General features: G+C 45.3%; 1 protein-coding gene across 1 annotated transcript in view; it reads left to right on the top strand.

Annotated features, from left to right (window-relative positions):
- The window catches only part of LOC136606922 (leucine-rich colipase-like protein 1), an 84,316-nt gene extending 62,335 nt beyond the window's left edge, over positions 1 to 21,981 (top strand). Inside the window, exon 5 of the mRNA XM_066589018.1 lies at positions 21,841 to 21,981. Coding sequence (XP_066445115.1) covers positions 21,841 to 21,981 — 141 coding nt within the window. The remainder of the gene's footprint in view (positions 1 to 21,840) is intronic.
- Positions 21,982 to 25,189: the final 3,208 nt, after the last annotated feature.

The following is a 25,189-nucleotide window of genomic DNA, read 5'->3' as shown; positions in this document are numbered from 1 at the left end:
TTTTATTTTTACACATTTCTGGATGAATTGCAGGAAAGGGCTTATATATTTAACCCCTTTCCGACAATTCATCCCGCGATCGCCGGCAGCCCATTGCATTCAGTGGAGTCGGCTGTATTGACGGCTCCATTGAATTCAATGGGCTAACATCGTTCTTCTCTGCCACCGCTGTTACAGCTGTGGCAGAGGAGAACTTGCTGTGTCGTTCCCATCATTTTCTTGAATTGCCAAGATTTTCACACATGAAAACCTTAGCGAGCATCGGCGAAATACAAAAATGTTCCGGTCGCCCATTGACTTCAATGGGGTTCGTTATTCGAAACGAACACCCGAACATCGCGGGAAGTTCGTTTCGAATAACGCGAACCCGAACATTTTGGTGTTCGCTCATCTTTAATCATAACTAAACAACCCAGTATTACCTACAGGAGGGGTCTGACGCTTAGGAAGATTCTTGTCCACAGCCACATTGATATAACATCCCACCCTTATAGAGGACTCTCCTGGTAGCCAACTCTGTGGTAACTGTTCCTATTGCCTGCCCAATAAACTGGGGACCAGGGGTTGTGGTTGTCATGGGTGATGCCACCGTTCCGGTCCGCCATCTTCCCCCCGGGCATGAACATCGGCGGGGAAATAAACGAGCCACATACAGGAGATATAGTACCTCAGGTACCCAGGAACGGTCAGGGCCTGGAATAACTTTTACTTGCAGAATAAACTTTAATAAGGCATAAATGACCGGTTTGACAAGTGCAGGAATTAAAGAAGCTAGAGTACTTCCACATGGCAGATCCAGACTTCAGGCCGCCTGTGCGTGACTAACTAAAGACGTGTACCTCCACTCAGTGGGACCAAGACTTCCGAATGCTTGAGTGGGAACAATGACTGTAGAGTACCTCCACTGGGCAGTCCAAGGCTTCAGGACACGCAGACATGAAACAAATAATTGAGTACCTCTGCACTCGCTTGCTGCTCACTCTCTCTCTCTTTGGAGGCTCATTCCATCGTCATTCCTTAACCACGTACTCTGGGAAAGCCTCTCCTCTTCTTCCATACTTCAACACATGGGGGCTGAAGGTGCCTCCATGTGCCTCTGTGCTTTTCTCTCTCTCAGCTCCAGAAGATGGACCAACTATCTTTTCCCACTCTCAAGGACTCACATAAGTTCTCTCTTATACCATGTGACAAGACATAATGGATACATTTACAGACAGTCAGCTCATATTTGCAGACATTAATTCATTTGCTTCAGCTGTGCAATACACATACTAGAATGGCAAGACATTTTTGCACAGTGCATCTACATAAGACATTACATGTATGACCTTTATGGAGGGGACCAGGATAATGTACTGGGCCACTACATGTGTGCCTGCATGTAGCGTTGCTGAGTGTTTGTGTGCCTGTGTGTAGCAGTGCTCAGTGCATGTGTGTACCTGCATGTAGCAGTGCTGAGTATGTGTGTGTGTATGTGTGTATCTGCATGTAGTAGTGCTGAGTGTGTGCCTGCGTTTAGCAATGCTTAGTGTGTGTGCCTACCTTTAGCAGTGCTGAGTGTGTGTGTGTGTGTGTAAAACTGCATGTAGTAGTGCTGGGTGCATTTGTGTACCTGCGTATAGCAGTGCTGAATGTGTGTGTGCGTGCCTGCATGTAGTAGTGCTGGGTGTGTGCCTGCATGTAGCAGTGCTGAGTGTGTGTGTGCGTACCTACATGTAGCAGTGCTGAGTGTGTGTGTGCGTACCTGCATGTAGTAGTGCTGAGTGTGTGCCTGTGTTTAGCAGTGCTGAGTGTGCGTACTTGTGTTTAGTAGTGCTGAGTGGCTGTGTGTGCCTGCGTGTAGCAGTGCTGAGTGTGGTTACCTGCATGTAGTAGTGCTAAGTGTGTGTACCTGTGTGTAGTAGTGCTGAGTGTGTTTGCCTGCGTTTAGCAGTGCTGAGTGTGGTTACCTGCATGTAGTAGTGCTAAGTGTGTGTGCCTGCATTTAGCAGTGCTGAGTGGCTGTGTACCTGCATGTAGTAGTGCTGAGTGTGTGTACCTGTGTGTAGTAGTGCTGAGTGTGTTTGCCTGCGTTTAGCAGTGCTGAGTGTGTGTACCTGGGCATGATAGTGCTGAGTGTGTGTGTGTACCTGACCCTTCACTTCCTGTATTTTTCCTCTGACTGGATGCCATCTTGGAAGCCCTGCCAGCTTTCTCCATACAAATCCCCTTGCTCATACCTGATGAGGGTCTGACAGGCTGTCTGCTCTGTGTGCCTTTGACAGAGGAGGAGGGAGGAGCACCAAAACCCTGTGCAGGGAAAGACTCTGTTAGCGCTTGGGGAGAGCTTTCCCCAGATCTCTTCTGATTACGCTGACCTCTCCAGTGAATCAGCTGTGCTCCGGGAGGTGAGTGATCCGCGGGTCCTCATGAATTAGTTGGTGAGGAGAGCAGAGCAATCGGCAGTTCTCCTCACATAACGTCTTACTCCCTAACCACACGTCGCCACACTTAGCCGCATGCCCATAGACTTAGCATTGGGAACTTTGACCTGGTGACTTGTTGTATAAAAGTCTAATTTTAGGATTTTACGGTGGTGGTGAGGATGGTACAAAACCACTGACACCAAAATCAGCCACCAGAGGTCTTATAAAAGGGTCAAAGAGTGGTGCAAGAAAAAGCCTGTAGTACTATTTACTCTCCCTCCTGTGGGTGTTGCTTGAATTTCCTTCCTATGGCCTTGCTTGAATCTCTCCACCCCCCCCCCCCCCCAATGTGCGTCGCTTGAATCTCTCTGCTGTGGCCGTCTCCCTCCTAGAGCTTCATTTGCCTGAACTGCCACTGTATATTGTGAGACTGAGCGTTGCTTAGCAACGCTTGAATCCTGAAGGGCTGCTGTACTTTAACATGGGGAACTTTAACAGGGCCCGATGAGTCACTCAGTGTATCCTGCTCAAGTTTTAGAATTTTACAGAGGTGGTGAGAATCCAACAAATCGAAAACAGCAAAATCACCCTCCTAAGGTGAGGCAAAGTGTGGTGCAAAAAAAGCCTGTGGGTATATATGTATACAGTATACAAAGGTGAAAGTTTTCACTGACTGACTCGCCACTAATTCTCTAACTTCCCGATGTCGTACAAGCATGAAATTTGGCAGGAGTATTCTATAGGTCCTACATAGGAAAAGTAAAGGGGTCACAACTCGAAAATGCTATGCTAAGTGCAAAAGTATTTGCACCCCTGTGTAATGTATCAAATCTAATTCTATAATTTAGATATCAGCATATATATATATTGTACATGGATGGTATGAGATGGTTTAGGTCTGTTGCTCTAGGCTTTTCATGTGGGTCCTCATTTTAATTCAGATTTTTCTATTGTTGGGTAGTTTTATTTAAACATAATAAAGGTTTTATTTTAGGGATTACAATCTAAGGGCTGATGCCTATGGCTGTGATGGGCTCTGCAAGCGGAATACCCCAGTGGAGTCCGTCATGGCGCCCATGGCGCCCCCCCCCCCCCTCCTCCCAAAGACCGCATACTCACCTCCGGATCAACTGTGGGAGTCCTGCATGACACGCCAGTGCGCATGCAAAGTACAGCACATGACGCGCCAGCAGTGTCATATGATGCGGCCGGCGGTGGGCGGGGAAGCGCATTCACGCTATACTTCTGCTGAGCTACAGCGGAAGTATAGCGTGACGGCCAGCTTCCATTGACTACAATGGAAGCCGGCTGCACGTATTCCCTCGGCAAATAGGACATTATTTTACGCTGCGGAATTCCATGGTGGAATTCCGCAGCGTGAATATTCAGTTATTAGGTTCATAGCTGCGGGGCAAATCCGGCCTTGAGCATTAGCCCTAGTAGTAATAAAACCCTAGGGAATGTCGTTGTTTGCTTCTGTAAGTTTATCCATCTTCCTCAATGCTTCTGTATGCCACCCATGTGCTGCTCGCTAGGGAATTCTTGACATGGTCACCTATAATGGGGTAACAACCTGCCAAAAGTGCTTACAACAATATTCACCAACCTGATTAGCATTTGGTACTAGCTAAAAGAATTCCTCTAGCTTTCCTCTGGATAGTGCATCAGCTACAATGTTGTTCACCCCAAGATTATGCTTTGTCTTAAAATGGATATTGAACTATATGCACCTAATTACCAGATACTTCAAAATATTGATAACTGGGACTGAGGTTGAGGATGTTATTTACCACATCAACTGCATTCATGTTATCGGTCCATAAAACTATGTGCTGGTTCTTTAGGTGGCTTGTCTATAACTCTCCTGCTACTATAATAGCAAATGGCTTTAATAGTGTCATGTTTTGCCATAGGTCATTGAATTCCCAGGGCTTTGGCCACTGTCTCATGCATCAACAACCCTACACATACATGGCAAAACACAATTGCCCCAGAGGCATCCATGAAAAAGTCTTATTGTGGTTTGATTCTAGGGCTTCTGATCCTACTATTATCACATTAAAATGTCTGAGGGAGACCTCCTGCACTGACAGGTCCGCTTTCAACGCTTTGGTTCTTTTGGCTTCAGAGAATGGTTTTCTGACTCCTGTGGTGCTTTGCTCCAGTCACCTGCAGAAGCCTCTACCCATTGGAAGTACTCTGCAAGCAAAGTTCAACAAGTCTAGCAATGACTGCATTTCCTTTAATAGTAGAAGCAGAAACTCCCTCCATGGATGCCCCCTTGTTGTGTGGAGGAGTCTACATGCTCTGATAAGGCTATAAGCTATGCTAGTGGTAGTGTATTCTACTGGTAGCGCCACCCATGCCAGACAGGTTTCAACAAAGGACCCAGGTTAAGCATATCCACCCAGATGATAGGAAGACTGCACTCTCATCTTAGCTGGCACCAAGCCTAAGAGAAAGACAACTCTGATGTAAAAACCTATAACTTGTGGACCTCACTGTCACTGTCCTAGCTTGTTAGGCCATCTCAGATGAATCCCAAGTGTAAAGGATGGGGTAAGTACTGCATACTGTGTACTCCACCTAAAAAGTCTACTGCACATGCTTGTAAGGCATGCTCACCTCTGCAGTGCAGATGGTTTAACACTCCTAACTGATGAGGCTTTTTTTGTAAATTAGCAGTCTGGACAATAAGACCTTCTTTAGCCCCAACCACATGGTCCAAGATTCAGCAATACATCACATTGCAAAGCAGCCAGAAAAAAAAGGATTTTGATGAGATCCTAACCCATCAAGGTAATTCAACAGCTGAAAAGTAGCAAGGTAACGGAACTAAAAAAAAAGGGTGAGAGAGTTTATTAGCGTCCAGAGCTGGGAAAAGTTTACAACTGGGTCTAGTAAAGCATTAGAAGTTATTCCGAGGATTTATGCCGACCACGGGATTTCCACGCTGCAGTGTATATTTTCACTAATACGTAGCAGCTGCCTGTGTGAATGGACGAGAAAATGCTAATTTAGATTGGGACTTGATGGCGGCTCTTTTCTTTTCACGTGATATTTGGCCCTGATGCAGCCAGCGTGAAAATGCATTAAGTTGTGTGAAAGAGGCCTAAGTGACATTATTGTGATATACCACTTAGTTATGCATATGGGTCTTCCTGTTTTATATTTCCTGCAGTCTACTAGCGAGTGAGCAGCGACACAGCAGGGTAGCAATCGACCAGTAGCACCCCCCTGGGAATTGTGATAAGCAGTTGACAAGCCAGTGTGCTAAATTGAGACCTTGTGATTCAGATGGGTGCGAGTTGTGAACTTATAGTGCAGATTCCCTGTTTATTGGATTACTGTATATGGAAGAGGCTTTGCAAATTGTACACCTGCCCATGTAAATGGTAATTTTGGCTAGTTCCGCACCTTCATTGCCACCACAGGATACTGGTGCTGATGGAGTTCTGTGGTGACCAACTAATAATCTATTTGATACATCCTCCTCCATTGCGTAATTTCTGTATAGCCACCAAAACAGGAGTATGGTTCCCCCTCCCTCTTGGGGGTAACACTATGTAATGAGCTATTGCCCCTTTTTGTGATGCGTTTTTAGTTAGTTTAGTCTTAGTTTGTGCCGGAAACTCCCCTGGCTGCACTCATCATTTCCCTGTCTGATGTGTCTGAGTTGGGTCATGGTTTTGCTGGAGTAAGAAGAAGGGTTTTGGCCTGCTAGTTGCATCCAGCACCATACAGGATCTCGCTATGCTATCCAGCAACCTGGCACCACCCATTGGTGTCATTTCTGATGTGGCCCATCATGGTGCCGAAGGGTTCATGAAAGCACAGTCAATGACTTTAATTCAACTTCCAGCATTGCAATGGCACTTGTGGGGTACACATCTGCTGGAAACAGTCTGGTCCTTCTCTCCGTAGTCGCGGACAGTGATGATAGTCCCAACACGCCTATTGCCGCTGTAAATCTGGTTAATTACTAGTCATGCCACGGTTCTGATGCTGTGATAGTGCTTGGGTAATCCTCATCTTCCAGATCTGGGCTGGTCCTCCTCCCCCTGGTTGCTCCTTGCAATGGTGCATGTGGGAACCCCATACCTGGCTGCTGGCACTGCCTTTCTTGCACAAACTCTATGTCTGTGCCCTTACTTTGGACCAATTACAGGGTTGACAATAGGTGAGAGGGCAGAAAGCTCTGCTAATGCGAGTGGGAATAAACTGTATTCCCTGTGCCCATGTCCTCCTTCCTGCACCTCTAAATGGCAGCCTTGGCAACCCTGTACATTGGAGTCTCTTTACTTGGCTCTCCGTGTTTTCTGTTACGATTTGGGACTATGCATGCTTTTCATGGTCTCTCTGCCAGCACTTCACCACCGCTTACTGACTTCCAACTCATTTTCACATAATGTTTCCATTAAATGCTCACTAGGTAAGAGTTTCCTAGCGGTGGTCCAAGCTTCACTGAACTCCTCCTAGCTGTACTTATTCTTTCATCTGCTGGGGAAAGAAACTGCCTACCCGTCGTTCTAAAAGCAAACTTAACCACAATAACCAATCCCACACGCTTCTCCCTGTCTCCTCGTTCCATGTGCTCGCTGGATGCCCATATGGCTCCTCATCCTTAGCTTTGCCCAACTCATGCTGCTCTTGTGTGACCCCTCATTGTGTCATATAGCATCTGGGTGATGCTGAACTATAGTACAACTCATATCCCATATAGTTTCCAAAAATAATATCTGTGAATAAATAAGAAAGTTCCCACCTTTACGCTGAGTTGTGCTCGCTCCTATATTTTTTTCTTGTTTTCTTTTGCCCTGCAGGAATGAATTCACGTCCACCACTCAATCCCAGTGGTGGTTCTATTTACATATAGAAAAGAGTTGCAGGAGCTCGGACTTTTGTGAAAAAACATTCCTTTGCTTTATTGAAGAATAGTGCTCAATACATCAGAGTTGCTACATGTTCGTGGAGAACGCGTTTCAATCTCCATAGAGATCTTGTTCACCTCATCTCCCCAACCCAATCTGCTTCCTTAAAACCAATTATCATTAAAATCCACCTGATGATTAACCCCTTCGTTACTTGAAGAAAATATGCACAACGTAGATCCATCGCTCCCAACGAATCATAGATAGATTGCACATTTATTCTTACTATATCTAAAGTTTAACAGACAAATTTGTTATCCTACGTCATTAAAAAATTGATACTTATAGTAAGTGAAACACGTACAGTATATTCATATACTTTATTAGTGGCTATTGTTGACCACAGAATGATTTATCCCTAATTTATCTTAAACCATATTAGTGCAAATTATGTCAAATAATAATATTACCATACGCTTTCATTAAAAAAGAAAAACAATTCCTCTTCCCTTCTCTTTCTCTTACCTTCTTCCCCTTCTCCTTCCTTTTCCTTCCCCTTCTTTTTATAAAAAAATATAAACTATAATAAGCATATAATTAATCCATAATAAACCTCACTAATCCTTTTATGTAATCTATAAAGCATAAATATTTCTCTCTCTATTATAATACTTTTCAATATATATAAAAAATATCACCTGTGGTAAGGCAGTATCACAAATAACCAGCAGGGCTGGAGAGCAGGGATAGGGTTAAGTCTACTGATTAATAAGGGAACACCTGTGTGGATGTGGCTCAGGTCGGAGGCAGAGTGGGATAATGCAGCGATATCTCGGAGAATAATGCAGCTGTTTTGATTATGCAAACAGCTGCATTGTTCTCAGTGCTTTCAGCTGGTGTCCCGCTGAGAACTGCCAGTAGAATACTGGCTGAAAGAATGCTATCAGTCCTACTGCTGAGATATCAGCATGTGGTGCTGATAAGGCTCATCCCTAATTTATAGCTGGCTAGAAATGAGCAATGAATGAACAGTGCCCGATGACCGCGCATTTAGAAGCAATGATTATCGCTCAAAAGACAGCTTTCAACTGATTTTCGAGCGATAATCATTGTATCTAAATGGACCTTAAGACCTGCTAGTAGCCTCCATTAAAAAGGGTATATGTGGACACTAATGAGTTAAAGTATTTTTAAACTTTAATAAAAAGCATCTGTCTGGTATTTTCATAAAGCTCTCACCGCTTACAGTCTTTCAACAGAACTTCTACAGAAAAAAAGGGGCAAAAGAACACTTGAAATACCGGCAAACATTCTGTGTGAATGAGGGCTAAGACTGCGTTCAGACAGACATTTGCAAGTTGTGCGTGACAATCTGGGACTCGCCTCCCAGCGGACAGCACACAGATGCAGGTCCATGTACTGTCTGAGCAGCGTGTAGCGGACATTACATATCATACCCTCATTCATGACACGGACCAGAACAGGACATAGTCCACGTGAAATAGCGCTCATGTGAATAGCCTTATTGGCAAGTATGTGTCCGAGTGCCGTGAATTGCATGGACAGCACAGATGGGAAAAATGACGGTCTGAACTGTCCCTAATAGTCTTTCCTTCCTCCGTGTATTTATTAACATTCACGCAGCAGTACCCCATATGAATGACATGAAATACACGAATAAAGATCAGGTCAAATATTCATTCATGTAAATAAACGCTGCATACGGCCAAACATAAACCTGTATACGGTGGTGTGAAGGAGGCCTTATAGACAGAATTATAATTCACATATCAATATTTATTTCCCCTCTTTTACATTTAGGACGATGGAGATTACTGTGCTCTAAATACTCTATGTAAGAGTGGGTGCTGCCAAGGCCCTTTGTATGATCGCTCTTATAAGAGTGGTATATGTAATCCAAAAGCAGCAGAAAATGAGGAATGTAACCTTGAGGTGAGTATCTGTAAGCAACTGCTGTACTGGTTTCTCACTTAGGGCTTATTCTGATGTGTGTATATTGGCTGGGTTTTCACGCCCGGCCGATATATGCTATCTCTCTCTGCAGAGGGAGGAGGTGGGCAGGCTGGGAGCAGTGCACTGAGCTCCCTCCCATTTTCCGCCCATTACCACTATTTGCAATGGGAGGGGGCAGAATGGGGCAGAACCTAGCTCTGCCCCCGCCCTGCCCCTCCAATATACACATGTTGGAATAAGCCCTCAAGGCGGCCTCTCACAGGTATATTTGTGTGCACACTATGTGGAAAACAGAACCCATAGATGTAAATGGATTTAACCCCTTAGTGATGAAGCCTGTTTGCACCTTAGTGATGGAGCCAGGGTTTTGAATATCCACGTGATTCTGACATTGTTTTTTCGCCACATATTGTACTTCATTTAGGTGGTAAAAATAGACCATTAGAACTTGTGTATATTGATTAAAAGTGCCAATATTGCCCACTTATTGCCCACTTATATTGCCCACTTATTGCCCACTAGCCCTTGAGCGGCCAAAACCATAGTGAACCCACACAAAAGATCCCATTTTGAAAACTAGACCCCTTCACGAATTCCTCTAGGGATGTACTGCATATTTTGAATGAATCTAACCAAAGTAGAAGGAAAAAATTACGATTTTCATTTTTTTGGCAATTGTGTCAATTTAAAAACAGGTTTTTTTGTACAGTGTACATAGAAATGAAGACTTTCACCCCAAAATGGATCCCCCGTTTGTTCCATGTTCAGAAACATACCCACTGTTGCCCTAATCTACTTACAGGACACATGGTTAGGCCTATAATGGAAGGAACACCCGTTGGATTGCAGGGCACAACTGAATAAATTCCAGGCCCCATTGCTCACTTGTGCGGAAAAAAAAATTGACTCCTTGAAAATACTCCGCGCCCTTTTTGGACTTCCCCAAATCTCAGATAAATGTAATAATGTAAACTGTGTGGGTTTTTTTGAAGACCGGGGTAATTACAGGGGTCTGGTTGGGATGGATACATGGCACAATAAAATCTGGTATCCCCCCTCATCTTATCCTTTTTGGAGGGTATTTTATGACCTCAGCGGCGGGGATGTGGTGTAAAGTGGCGTTCTGTGAATCTCCGTAAGCTTGCCGAGGTGCGGTGGTTTCACACAGAAGGCGTTCAACAAGCTGCTCCTGGAACTGCAGGAAGGCGAGCGTTCCCGGGGCTTCTTGTAAATTAAGTATTACAGGTAGCGGTCTGAATAACGCCGTGCTCACACAGCCGTATGTGGAATCTGCTTGTGGAGGGCCGCAGCGGATCCCAGCTGTGAGCCTGGCACTCCTGCGCAGTACACCTTTTTTGTTTGTATTTCCTGCGCGGTCGCTTAGCAATCACATGGGTACCAGCAGGCGGTACACAATGTAGTTGTGTATGGTCTGCGGGTATATACACGGTAAAATAGAACCTACTGTGTTCTGTTTTCTGTGAGTGGATTATGTAATTCCAACCCGCTAATGTGAGCGGAATTGTGTTATCCAATGCGATTGATCTGCGTATTACCATGGATTAGACGCATACGGGATCTGTAATTCCTATCCAGTCATGGGACACCGGCCTGAGGTAGATCGCTTTTTTTATCATGTGACCGGGGACTGCTCACTGCTCCAGGCTCTCGTCGACCGTTGGTCGACGGGAGCAAGTAGATTTTAATTTTCCTGTGCTCCCTGCCTCCTGTACATGTGTCCGTCATTTTGCCAGCGGTTGCATGCGCAGAATTTCGGAAGGTCCGCAGAGGAGGAATGCGTCGAGGTTCAAACACGGAGGCCTCTAGTAAAAAGTTTCATCTCCTCTCACTGATCACCTCGGTGAGGGGAGATGAAACTTCAACTTTTTTTTTAACTTTTACGTGATCGCCATTATCCTGGTCACGAACACGTGACCAGGAACCGCTCAACGCGGCTGCTTGTGAAAGCTCCAGGCTCTCAGCTAAATTTTGTAGCCAAGAGTAGGGAGATTTTAAATTACCCTGGCAATCCACGGCTTTTGCGCATGCGTCTGCCCTTTTGGCGACAGGCTCATGCGCAGAAGCTGTGGTAAGGTCCGTGGAGAAATCCAGGGGCCTTATGTATGTAATTTCATCCTCCCTCATGGACTTGATCCGTGAGGGGAGATGAAACGTTGGCTTTTTAACCTTTTGTTTTTACTTTTTCAAAAAAATTTTTTTTCTTTTTTACACTTTTTTTTACTTTAAATGATCACTGTTATCCGTTGGATAACAGTGTTCACATCCCCGGTGACATCTCTCTGCTACTGGCTACACATGGTAGCCAGGAGCAGAGGGATTTTGAATTTCCTGGGGCCTGAGCCCCTCTGTGTGCGCGCCCAATGATTGACGTCGGGCGCGCATGTGCAGCAGGGGACTTTAGTTTCCAGGGAACCAGAACATCACTGAAGACCCAGGGTGAGTATTTTCACTACCCCTCATGGATCGAATCCATGTGGGTAGGTGAAACTAACTTTGTTTAGACTTTTGTTTAGACTTTTTTGCAATCGCCGCTATCCATTGGATTGCGTGATCACGGACCTGGTGACCACTCACCGCTGTCCCCGGTGACATCTCCTCATTCCCGGCTATCTTCATGAGCTGAGAGCCAGGAGATTTTAAATTTACCGGGGCTCCCGGCCTTCTGTGCATGTGCATGGCGTCATTCGTCTGGCGCGCATGCACAGAACAGCGGCGCCAGGTCCTGGAGGACCGCTTCACCGTGGGACAAAACAGACAAGGTGTGTGAGTAATTTCAGCTGCCCTGATGGATCCGATCCATCAGGGCAGCTGAATCTTTAACTTTCTAAAACTTTTTTTTAACTTTATTGCGATCGGCACTATATCGCATTGCCGGGGGGTACTGCCCACAGCCCAGGATGACAGTTCCATGCTGTCGGCTACCTGCGGACACCGACAGCATGGAGCTGTTACGTCCATAGCCAAGAGAGCTTTAATCCAAAGAGGATGCATGTTTTTACGTCCTCTAGGATTAAAGCCCACTTATCTAGGACGTAAAAAGGCAATGTGGCCGTCACTAAGGGGTTAAACGCATTTCTCTGTGATAGACATGATAATTAATTAGTATAAAATGTCTATCGATTTGTATAAACCAAATGTATTTTGCTATTGTAATGACTTTTAGCTCTGAGGAGTTTAATGGACACACACACAATCTAATCATGGTATTTGCTCTGAGTACATAGAAATTGCACAAGAAGCCTCTAAGAGTTAAGGGCCATAGTGTTATGTGTATATCTGTGTTAAATACTGAGTGTTTACCTAGGCCCCCTTCCACTCCTCACACAATCTATTTAAACAATGATTTGTCAACTACACAGAATTCCTTAAGGTTGTCTGCATGCTAAAGGAGACAAAGTCCACACTATGGCGGACGTGAGGAAGGGTGGGCAGAGAGGCGGGAGATTCTATATGATCCGACAAATGAGAATCTTATATGTTACTGATGTAACCTGTTGCACGCCCATTCTATGTCTTTACAATAAAAGGCCCTGTCTGGCTGTTTCTGGGCAGAGAGCCATTTTGAGCATGAGACTGATACCTCGTGTTTGACCTGGTCAGTGTGCGCATACTGCTTCTACACAATTAGGAAGCTACAAAATACCCCGAAGCCTGCTGGAGAAACCATAATCCAGATCAGTGGCGTCCCTGGGTGGGCGAGTGGATCTGTGAGGTCACAGCCTGGAACGTATAGAGACCGGCAGATAGCACATGGAACTCAGGGGCCCAAAATCTACAGAACACGGTAAGATTGCTTTATCTACCTGTGTCAAACTGACTTCTAACTGCTAAATCTGCCTGTATCTGATCCAGACTGGACCTTCACTGAAAGACAGGTAATAACTCTAGTTCTGTCCACTCAAAAAACCACCATGTTACCTGTCTAGGGGTATTTTGTATGCTGTGGCTGTTGTCTGAGACGGTTAAGCACTGTGTATACAAGACCAAGAGGCAAATTCTGTGAGGGTTAATGTGTCGGAAGGGCGGACTTGGCTGTTTAAGTCTGAGGGAGCGCGCCAGAGACACTTGCTCCTAGGTAAACTAGTGTGAGGTTAGGAAGATTTATGATATGCATATTTACCTTTTATGATTGAGCGTGTTATGTTCTCATATGTGAAAAGGTATATACGTGTGAAGTATAGCCGTGGTGTGACGGCTGAAGCTTCCAGAAAACTCTTGGTCATTGAAAATAATCGTCAGTCTATGTATATAGCTAAATGTCCTGTCTAGAACGTGTACAAGAAGTGCTCTTCGGGATTACTAGTAGACGGTGGGTTGATATAAAGGTAGATGAGATATATACCTTGAGCCGTTGTGGGTATTCTCCAGTAATACCAAAGTCTGTTTGGTATTATAGAAAGAATGTGCAGTGTTGATTATTGGGGGAGGGGTGCTGATAAGAGAGTGAACTGAAAGCATTTGCCAATTAACCCTTTCTGTTCCCTTTGTCTTGTGTTTTGTAGAATTAATGTGCATTGTAATCTGAGTGGGAAAGAGAGGTTATATTGGAAGGATTTGAAGAAAGCAGATTTTACAAGAGGAACACTACTGTGTCCAAAAACTTCGAATAGGCTAGAATAAGCAGGTAGAATAGAATGAGGGATCAGTACAGCATGTTTTGGAATATTCAAAACATGTAGAAACGTTTTACAAAGGAAAAGTTGCAGAAAGAAATGTCAGGTTATGGACAGATAAGCAGAAATGAGTATGGTAAGATAGATTGTAGAAAGTTTTCAGAAGATGAGCAGGAAGCCCAGCAAAAAGAAAGGCGTTTTTAGATTGCTAGGAGGAGGTATAACGTAGTTAAGAGATTCAAGAGGGGAAAGCATGTAGGGGGGTATGTGTATTGCTTATGAACAATGTAATGCCTTTGTGTTGACTACAGCCCCTCCCTGTAATGGCGGCCGCGCTTGCAATGTTTACAACCCCACATAGTGTGACTCTGCAGCACTTCCCCCATGTGCTCACTTTCAGGGTGTGTGATGTTACTTCTGGTCCCTCCCCATCCGGGACAGGACCTGGCCCCGCCCCTTCCTCCTCCAGCGGCCATTTTGCCTCACCTGGAAGTGCTGCTGCCCCTAGCCCCGACCCTTCTTCCGGCAGCCATTTTGCCTCACCTGGGAGATCTGTAGCCCCGCCCCTTTCTGCCTCTGGCGGCCATTTTGCTGCACTTGGGAGGCCTATATTCCCCAATGCCACTGTATCCAGTGCTAACCTCATGATTGTCTGAAGTAAGGTTTTGTTTGACCGGCCTTTGTTACACTCCAAGATGTGGCCACTTTGGATGTGTGATAAGTTCAGGGAAACAAACCTTTGTGAAGATGCAGCTTGGGACATAGTAGATGACTAAGCTGGTTTATAGTGCATGGAAGATTGGAGTTGATGCATGGGGGACAGAGGCCGGGAATACATGACAGGGGACGCTCTCTCATGTTCCCAGGGGCTCTGTTTTCCACTGCCCGCTTCTCCAATGGATACTCAGACCGATGATGTTATGGAAGGCTCCTACAGATGGAATAATTTCCCTATAGTCACCCAGCAAACTTTTTCATGCAATTTGGTGAAGTAATTTTACTTTTTATGTGAAGAAAGAGGGACTGAATTGCCCAGAGTAGGATGTTAATTCATCCGTATTCTTTAGTTTTTCCTTAAGTCTTTTGTATATTCTAGTGTCAGTCTACACTGAAGCTATAATTATATTCTGACAGGAGAGTAAAAGCTAAATGTTGGCCATTCCCTGAAATACTATTACACTGGGTGACGTAAAATTTGAATTGTGTGGCGCCCCCTTGTGGTAAAAAATGCTAACTGCAACCTGAAAAAAAAATCTAAAGGATATTTTCGCTCAGACTTCGCTGCATATAATGTCACCTTGACCTACAAGGTGCTTGTTTTTGTGCCTCTTGGTTTACTAGTTTGAACGCAATTACTCTTTTTCCATTGAGTATTCCGGTTCAAAAGGGGGGAGGCATAGGTGATCTGGGTCATAGACGATCTAGGTGTTGTAGATCAGCTATTGGGCTTTTAAAAAAAAATAAAAAAAGTAAATAAATAAATGAAATAAGATAACAAGATTCCGAGCCATGTGAAATAGAACATCAACATGATTATTTAGTACTAATACAGTAAGAAACTGCAGGTATGCAAACAGTTACCAGAACCCCTGTTGATAATGCATATGTTGAGCTTTTTGCAGATGGTACCAGGGTGAGGACTGATGACTCCACATCGGATATGCAGTGGTCACACAACAAGATGTCCTAGAAGCAGAAGCTCTGCCTCCGCATGTCACAGTACAAGAAGCGGAATTGAAGGCCCTCACTGAGGCGAGTAGAGTGGCGAGAGGTAAGACGGCAATCCTTTACACTGACTCCTGGTATGCATTTGGCATAGCTCATGATTACGGCCCAATATAGAAGGCCAGACAGTTTTTACCTTAGCAGGACAACCAATTGAGAATGGTGCAGCGGTGCAGAGTCGCATGGAGGCCCTACTTCTACCTGACAAAGTTGAGAGTTTGCACCGATTCCTACACTGGAGAGGCGAGAGACGACACCCTCGCTGACAGCGCAGCAAAGGCAGCGGCCCTCAAGCCGTGGAAGAAAGAAGAAAAAGATACTGACGGCATGAGTCAGTGGTAAAAACTTTGGACATTGATAAAAATTTGGACTTTGATATGCTAAAGACTTTTACAGTTACAAGCCAGCAAGGAAGAAAAGAATAAATGGACTAATATGGGAGCAGCAGAAACAGGACAGCGTGTGGTGAACGGTCAACAGCACTTGCCCACCACAGTTCCTGTATCCCATGATGGCCCAGCTGATGGACGGAAAGACCCACCTAGTAAACCAGCAATGCCGACGACGCTTGAAAGACGATGGGCGACTTCTGGGTTCTCTGTAGCTGCTGCATCATTTGTCCAGTTTAGCATGATCTATGCCATAGGTGAGTCAGGGCAGAAGTAAATTTGCCACATCACACTTGCCGGGACCACTCTACCCATTTCAGGGATTGCAAATTGACTACGTTCAGCTCCCACTTGTTGGGAAGTATGACTACGTGCTTGTTGTTGTTGATGTCTTTGCAGGTTGGAGGCCGACCCTGTCACCAAGGCAAACAAGTAGGTAACCGCAAAGAAGCTCATGAATGAGGTAAACTGTGAATATGGGGTGCCAGAAGTGATTCAGAGTCAGACAGAGGTATAAACTTCGCAGGTGAATGTAACATGTCATGTCATGTCTGCTCTGGTGTATCCCAGGCCTTTTACATACTGTACCATCTTTAGAGTAATGGAAAGGTGGAGAGACGTAGTGGCACGCTAAAAAGTAAGATACTTAAAAATGACGCCACTTTGGGAAGACTGTCATCCAATAGCCTTATACAGTGTTAGATATGAACACAGGGGGGATTATACATTATCTCCCTACGAGATTGTTTGGGCTAGCCCCAAGGCTAGCTCGTTACTATCCTCAGTAGTTACAATTACAATCTGATGTGTTGACTGAGTATGTGATTTCCGTTGTTAAAGAACTAACCAAAGCCTATGCACAGGTGTTCTCTTCCAGACTCAGAGGCAGACACTGGGACACATATCTTGCAGCCTGGGGATTGGGTGTGCGTCAAGAAGTTCCTCAGGAAGCACCCTCTTGAGCCCCAATTTGATGGCCCCTACCAGGTGCTTCTGACTACTGCCACAGCTGTGAAACTAGCCGAAAGACTTACATGGATCCATGCTTCATACTGTAAGAAAGCTTCAGATCCGGGAGACCAGTCTTAAGTTGTGCCAAAGACATTACTCTGGTTAGGGCTAGTGAGAGAGGAGGGTGGCAACTAGAATCCTTAGTCGGAAGAATATGAGGGTATGGTTACCTTCTAGTATAACTCGTTCAATGCTTAAGTAGCCGCATATTCCTTCGACTATTGTATTGTGGTCCCGTGTCTAGGCGCAAGATCCCACCGCAGGCCAGATTTAGCTCAGTCCAGCTGGTTATATGACTTACATACCCGGGGAATACAATATGTTCGCGCCACTGATAACGTCTGGGGAGAAGACTGCCGTTATTGGGGATTAGTGGGATGTAACACAGGAATAGACTGGTCCTATAAACCACGAAGTGCCTTAAAATAAGAAAGATAAGAGCGGGAAATCCCTAATTAGTCGTATAGCCCTCCTTGAGAATAATAAGGACAGCAGGTGTTGGAAGGCTGAACTTAGTATGTTGCTTGGTTTTAATGCGGTTTTTACATTAACCATGGGAGATCCAAGCCCGGGGGACGGGGGGACTTATAGTCTGGGGACATACCGGTACGGGAGGACAGATCCCTTAGGGAAGCTTAAAATAAGGGATATGGTAGATGCACCCGAATGGAAGCCTTCACTTAGTCCCGTGCCCATAATTAACCCCCTCTGCTGTAAGATAAAGACCTTGACGAACATGATGATCATAGCCGACCCTACCTTTGAGGACACCTTGACAGTAGCGACTGGCTACTCTGACCAGAATCTCTGGTTGGAGTTGATGAGGTACAATGCTAACAGGAGCAACAAGTCTAACTGTTGCGTGTGCGGTAGTGCCCGACTACACTCGGGGATGGTCCCCCTAAATCTCCCTGTAGATGCTGGAGTGGTTTATCAGTCTCTTCACGAACATTTCCGCTAATTACACTGCTTGTGAGAAGTGGAAGAAGGAATACTCTATAACTACTTAAGTGTTTGCACCGGAGAGAGTATTACTGACTACCCTGGAAACTACACCTGCCGGGCAAATAGGCAGGGTGGAGGGAGATTTTTGGGGAACTCACCAACGGGTATTGCTCCTCCTACGGTACGATAGGAGAGGAATGGATGCAGAATCAGGTTCAGTCCTTAGGAGACGTTTACTGGCTTTGTAGTGACATGAGGTAGAGGACCCGCCTGGAGGGTAATTGGACAGGGGAGTGTGCCTTAGTAAAGCCCTTATGCTCCTCCACATCCTGTCAGACAGCATTGAGGATAATGAGGTTACCCCCAATAGTTAATTTATCTCGATCCAACTCAGTCTGTGTTTTGTGGTTATCCTGTCATGTTGGTCTATCCTTGTTTTCCGCATAGGTACGGCGGTTCCTTCCAGTCTTGTCACTAGGTAGTGTAGGGTCAGGGTGAGGCGACCTGGACGTGTTCACCATTAGGACTATCTCCAGGAGGGACATTGGTGTGGGTGAAGATTAGGGAGTCCCAGGCCGTGCGTACCTGTGCACGCTACTAGTATTGTAACATTATACTAGAGCAAGAAGAGAGACCCCTGGTGGTAGTTTTGATCTACACGTATACATTGACGTCATAGGATAGCCAAGGGGGGTACCTGACACGTTTTAAAAATTAGAGACCAAGTTAAAGCTAGATTTGAGTCCATTTTCCTGGTCATTATGGTAAATAAACGTTGACTGGATTAATTATGTTTATTATAATTAGCAGTGGTTTATAAATTATACTAGAGACGACTTATAGGGAATAGTCGACCAATAGGACCTGCCTCGACTATGACTTTTTAAAAATAGAATGACCTTAGATATGACTTTAGCTAAAAGGGGGAGTGTCTGTAAGATGATAGGGGAGACTTGTACCTACATCCTAGACGACACGTGACCCGCGGGTAAAGACGCAGTTGCCATTAAGAAGCTGACCGCACTAACTAAAAAGAGCTAACTTTTGGGACCAGTACTCGCCATGGATGAGCGGGTGGTAAAGGATCCTGGCACAGACGGGCGTCGCTGTTGTATGTGAACTGATGGTTACCTTCTCTGTTCTAGTCTGCTGTGTTATCCCCTGTGTCAGAGAGACCTGTGAAACTGATGCTGGAAAAGCCGCTCCCACCATGAGTTTGCTGGATGCATCCCCAGAAGGAGTGGACAAGTCCTACACCCCCTTGAAGACCCTAAAACGAACCTTCAACGCGCTCCAGTTATAGGCTCATGCGCAGAGAACTGTGAAAATCAGATAGAGAGTTAGAGGATAGACATTTTAAGGGGGGATTGTGATAGACATGATAATTAATTACTAGAAAATGTCTATCGATTTGTATAAACCAAATGTATTTTGCTTTTGTAATGACTTTTAGCTCTGAGGAGTTTAATGGACACACACACAATCTAATCATGGTATTTGCTCTGAGTACATAGAAATTGCACAAGAAGCCTCTAAGAGTTAAGGGCCATAGTGTTATGTGTATATCTGTGTTCAATACTGAGTGTTTACCTAGGCCCCCTTCCACTCCTCACACAATCTATTTAAACAATGATTTGTCAACTACACAGAATTCCTTAAGGTTGTCTGCATGCTAAAGGAGACAAAGTCCACACTATGGCGGACGTGAGGAAGGGTGGGCAGAGAGGCGGGAGATTCTATATGATCCGACAAATGAGAATCTTATATGTTACTGATGTAACCTGTTGCACGCCCATTCTATGTCTTTACAATAAAAGGCCCTGTCTGGCTGTTTCTGGGCAGAGAGCCATTTTGAACATGAGACTGATACCTCGTGTTTGACCTGGTCAGTGTGCGCATACTGCTTCTACACAATTAGGAAGCTACAAAATACCCCGAAGCCTGCTGGAGAAACCGTAATCCAGATCATCTCATACGCACAAAAAATATAGGACATGCTTATTTGCGCACCGAAAGTCCTCATAGAAGTCTATCAAAGATGTGCAACGTGCACACAGATGCATAATTCTCTGAAAAAAATAACACTTCTGGAACTCATTAGGATAAATAGCCATTTAAATTGGGGGGTGTTTGCCTGCCATGTGGAGATGAACATCCCTGCATGTGCAAAAAGTACAATAAAATGCGCCAATATGCAGAGAAGGAGTCCTTCATAGCGCAAATATATTTCACTGAGTTATGTGCAAAACCGCTTATGGCCATGTGAAGCCGCCGTTAGGCCATATTTAAATGGGTGAGAGTGAGTTACGCTTGAGATTCTTGGGAGCAACACCCCTCGCAGTGCACTGCAGGTTACGGGGCTCATTCTTGTGCCAGATTTGCACAAAAGTAGGATATGCAACGATTTTTCCAGCTTGGATCATCAGTCTGTGAGAAAACTCACTCATGTGAATGAGCCTATTTAAATAAATGTGTTAATTTTCTGTGCATGTTCAGTCATCTCAGAAACGGAAAGAACCTGCACAGAAGTATCAGCGGTGTGAATACGGCCTTATACATATGACCATCCTACAGAGGAGCCGTCACCTCTCCTCACATGTCTGATTGACTAAATACGTGCACTGCCCACAAAATAAGGGCTTTTACCCACTAGCGATATTTTTCCCTGCGCTGCGACAGCGATGATTCTGAAACCAATGATTTGAAACCATTGAAAGCATTTAGCGATATCTCAATGTGTTTTTTGTGCTGCAAGGCGAGAAGTATCTTATACTGGAACTCTACATGGAGCTGTTCCTCCTTTATTCCTCCAGGAAGTGTATGAATAGATACACGGTGGGGTGCTTGTACACTCAGCAGTGATGTGACATGAGCTTTTACTGCAAATTACCTCAATTTTAGATGCACCCTAAAACCTTGTGTTCCATCTCTACAAGCTGAGTGCCCAAAAACTGCAATGAAAAACTGGTATAAGGGCTTATTCACACAGAGGATTTTATCATTTAAGTTCTATCCCAGTTTAAAAACTGATAGAATTTGGACAAGACCTGGACCCATTAGAACAATTCAAAGGGGCATATTATCTATCCGTATTGCAGCTGTATTTTCAACTGACGGCATACAATCCCACTGATTTGCATTGGTGGATTCAGAAGTGTATATTTTATGTGTGTGAAAACCCCCCGAGGCATGTCCTATTTTTATCATCAATTATAGTCAATGGGAACGCACATTCACTGCTTTTTTATACATGTTGCCAGGAGCCAGTGTGGAGGGGTAGGGGCGCTAAAACAATTGCTCTTCGTTTAGTGTTTTACATGCGTGAAAATGCAGTTAATATGGATGCAAAAAATATACACATGTATCAAAAACGTTCGGAACCCGCACATACACACAGTGATGATGGGGCATTTTCCCCAGACCCTTGCACTCACTGGGTTCACTTACATGTGCAGTTTTTGTCCCAGACCAATGGTGCTTATGAAACAATAGTTGTGTCACGTCCGGCTCTGGTGGGATTCTCTTACAGTTCTCTTGCATGGCGCAGGAGCGAGTTCTGTGCTTGTTCTTTAACACTCATTTAATTCAATGCGAGTTTTAAATTCTACCAGTTGTTTCACCTCGGGTTATTTATCAGCCATGTGAAAACCGGATTGCAATCAGATGACACTTGTGCGCTAAATACACAAAAACTGATGTAAACGCCCCACAGTGACATCAGTATTCACAGAATAACATCACACTGGATGTGTAGCATCAGACATGAGGTTCTCAGTAATGGGACCCCCGGCCTCACGCTGCGTCTCCCACCGCTGATCTTACATGTTAGTGACAGATGGCTAGGAGTCATGAGTGTCTTCATTAACCCTATCATCTCTCCTTTCAGCTTGTTGGTGAGCTCTATGAATACTGCCCGTGTAAGAGTGGACTTGTATGTGAAAAGGACGCATCTAGAAACACGACCAACCAAATCATAAATGATCCAAACAGAAGAATCTGCAAGAAGCCAATCACAGCAAATAACTGAATCTAAGAGCTGAGAAAGTATCTGCCAGTATCTACACGGATCTGCAAGAGGTTGTCAGTCTTAGGGCTTATTTACATGAGCGTATATCGGCCAGTTGATATAGGCTACCATCTGATGCATTGGATCACACAGACGTATTCCCGTGGCATAAAAGCTATCTTCCTGGCTGGACTACGATCACTACCATTAACTCCTATGGGAGCCAATGACAGAGCTCGGAGAAGGGAGGTGGGAGGGAGTTTAGCAGCTTGACTGCTAAACTCCCTCCCCCTTCTCCTCTCTGCCCCTTGTCACTGTTTGCAATGGAAGGGGGCAGGAAAGGGGTGGAGCTAAGCTCCACCCAGCTCCGCGACCTCCCATTGCTGGCTGCGGACAAGAGGCGGGGAGTGGAAGCTTAGCTCCGCCCCTGTCTCACCCACTCCCATGGCAAACAGCCAAAGGGGAGGAGAGGAGCCGGCAAGGGGGAGGGAAGGGGTCGACAGCTTAGCAGAGCTAAGCTGTCTCCCCTACCGACGGCATACACACCGAGCCTGTGCATCAGATGGAAGTATATATTGGCCGGCCGTGAAAATGGCAGCCGATATACGCTCATGTGAATAAGCCCTTAAGGAAATAAAGTTTGTACAACTTCCTACTAAGTTTTGTGTTTCCTTTCTGCTTTCAAGAGCTCCACTTGCTGTAAGTAAATGAAAACATTGATATTCAGAGACTTCTTTCACACCAGCATTTTATCGCAACTATTTAGCCACGATAAAACGTCAGCCGAAAATCGCTACCATGTGAAGCATTGGATTCCAATGCAGTCATTCACATGGGTGAATTATAGGCACATGAAAAATATTGCACCATAAAATCGTCAAATCGACGACCGCCAATCGGTTGCCAATTTTTCTTGCTGCATTAAAAGATAGGTCTTGACTAGAGATGAGTGAGCATACTCGCTAAGGACAATTGCTCGAGCGAGCATTGTCCTTAGCGAGTACCTGCCCGCTCGGAAGAAAGGGTTCGGGTGCCGGCGCAGGTGAGCGGTGAGTTGCAGGAGTGAGCGGGGGGGGGGGGGGGGCGTGAGAGAGGGAGAGAGAGATCTCCTCTCCGTTCTCCCTGCTCTCCCCCGCCGCTCCCCGCCCCCTGCCGGCACCCGAACCTTTTCTTCCGAGTGGGCAGGTACTCACTAAGGACAATGCTCACTCGAGTAGTTGTCTTTAGCGAGTATGCTCGCTCATCTCTAGTCAAGACCTATCTTTTGACAAAAAACGCTGCAGGCTCCCATATATTCCTATGGGAGCTGAAGAAAAAGGGAGGGGGGGGAGTTTACCTGCATCTGCCGCTTGGAAACGAAAACAGCTGGCTCTAAGCTATTTCAGCTAGTAGAAGCCATTTTGCGAATCAACGGAATTCTGCACGGCAGCATATTTTTTACGCAATACACCCATGTGGATGGATGAGAAAACGCAAATTAATCTTGGGATTAGATTTCCAGCTGCGTGTGGCCAACATGAAGACACACATGCTCGTGTGAAAGAGGCTAAGAAGCCGTCACCTTGTCTGGCTCACGCAGCAGCAGTTTGTCAAAGTGTATCAGCTAGGAGTCTAGAACAGGAGTAAGGGCTCATGCCCACAGCTGTGCGCGCAAAATGCTGCAGGTCTCCCAAACCGTTTTACACATTACAGCACATATGCTATGCCCGCAGAGAAACACATGCGCAGTGGGATTTTTCTTTTTTTTTTAATTCCCTGCTCTGAACAGAACTGAAACACTGCCCGTATGCAATGTATTGGGTATAATACAGTATGCAGAGAAATGGAGCATGTGTGCTTATTAGAGATGAGCGAACGTACTCGGATAAGCACTACTCGTCCGAGTAATGTGCTTTATCCGAGTACCTCCCCGCTCGTCCTGAAAGATTCGGGACGCGCTGCGGAGCGGGGAGCTGCAGGGGAGAGCGGGGAGGAACGGAGGGGAGATCTTTCTCTCCTTCTCTCCCGCCCGCTCTGCCCCGCTCCCCGCTGCGACTCACCTGTCAGCAGCGGAGCGCCCCAAATCTTTCAGGACGAGCGGCGAGATACTCGGATAAAGCACATTACTCGGACGAGTAGTGCTTATCCGAGTACGTTCGCTCATCTCTAGTGCTTATTCCACACATTACATACACTGTACATTACACACACACAGCTCTGCTACATCCATCCTGACCCCACATGGCACACAGCTGTGCTACATGCATTATGATCCCCACATTATACACATACTACTCTACTACATCCATCTTGATTCCCACACATTAGACACACAGCACATTACACACAGCTCTATTACACTGTACATTCATTATGATTCCCACACATTACACACACAGCTCTGCTACATCCATCCTGACCCCACACATTACAACCACAGCACATTACACACACACTTCTACTACATCTATCCTGATTCCTACACATGACACACACAGCTCTACTACATCTATCCTGACCAAACACATTACACACACAGCACATTACACACATACACCTCTACTACATCCTTCCTGATTCCCACACATGACACACACAGCACATTACACACACAGCTGTACTACATCCATCCTGACCTCATATATTACAACCACAGCACATTACACACACACACTTCTACTACATCCATCCTGATTTCTACACATGACACACATATCTGATTACGCACACAGCTCTACTACATCAAACCCTGACCCCACATTACACACACAGTACATTACACCATTACACAAACAAATCTACTACATACATTCTGATTCCCACACATTACACACACAACACATAACACACACTGCTCTGCTAAATCCATCCTGACCCCACATGACACATGCAGCATATTATACACACAGCTCTACTACATGCATCCTGATTATCACACACACACACAGCTTTGATACATGCATGCTGATTTCCAGACATCACCAGCTCAGCAGCTCCTGAATACTATGATCAGCCCTTGGTCATGTGATCCCTGTCATCACAGGTTCTGGTGGCTGAAATCAGCTTATCCAGTATACAGTACTTTCTAACAAACTGCAGAATGGCTTCTCCAACAGCAATGATATCACCGTGGCTCATTCAGCCCACCAGATCTCTTTTTACCAAACTGCAAAATGGTTCCTCCCATAGCAGTGACATCACTGCAGGTCCTTCAGCTCACCAGATATCTGTGGTGGCTGTAGGTCCGTGT

Source organism: Eleutherodactylus coqui, chromosome 1 (genome assembly GCF_035609145.1).
Source record: "Eleutherodactylus coqui strain aEleCoq1 chromosome 1, aEleCoq1.hap1, whole genome shotgun sequence".
NCBI classification, from domain to species: Eukaryota; Metazoa; Chordata; class Amphibia; order Anura; family Eleutherodactylidae; genus Eleutherodactylus; species Eleutherodactylus coqui.
The sequence above is the reverse complement of the archived record's forward strand: the minus strand, read 5'-3'. Positions and strand labels throughout refer to the sequence as shown.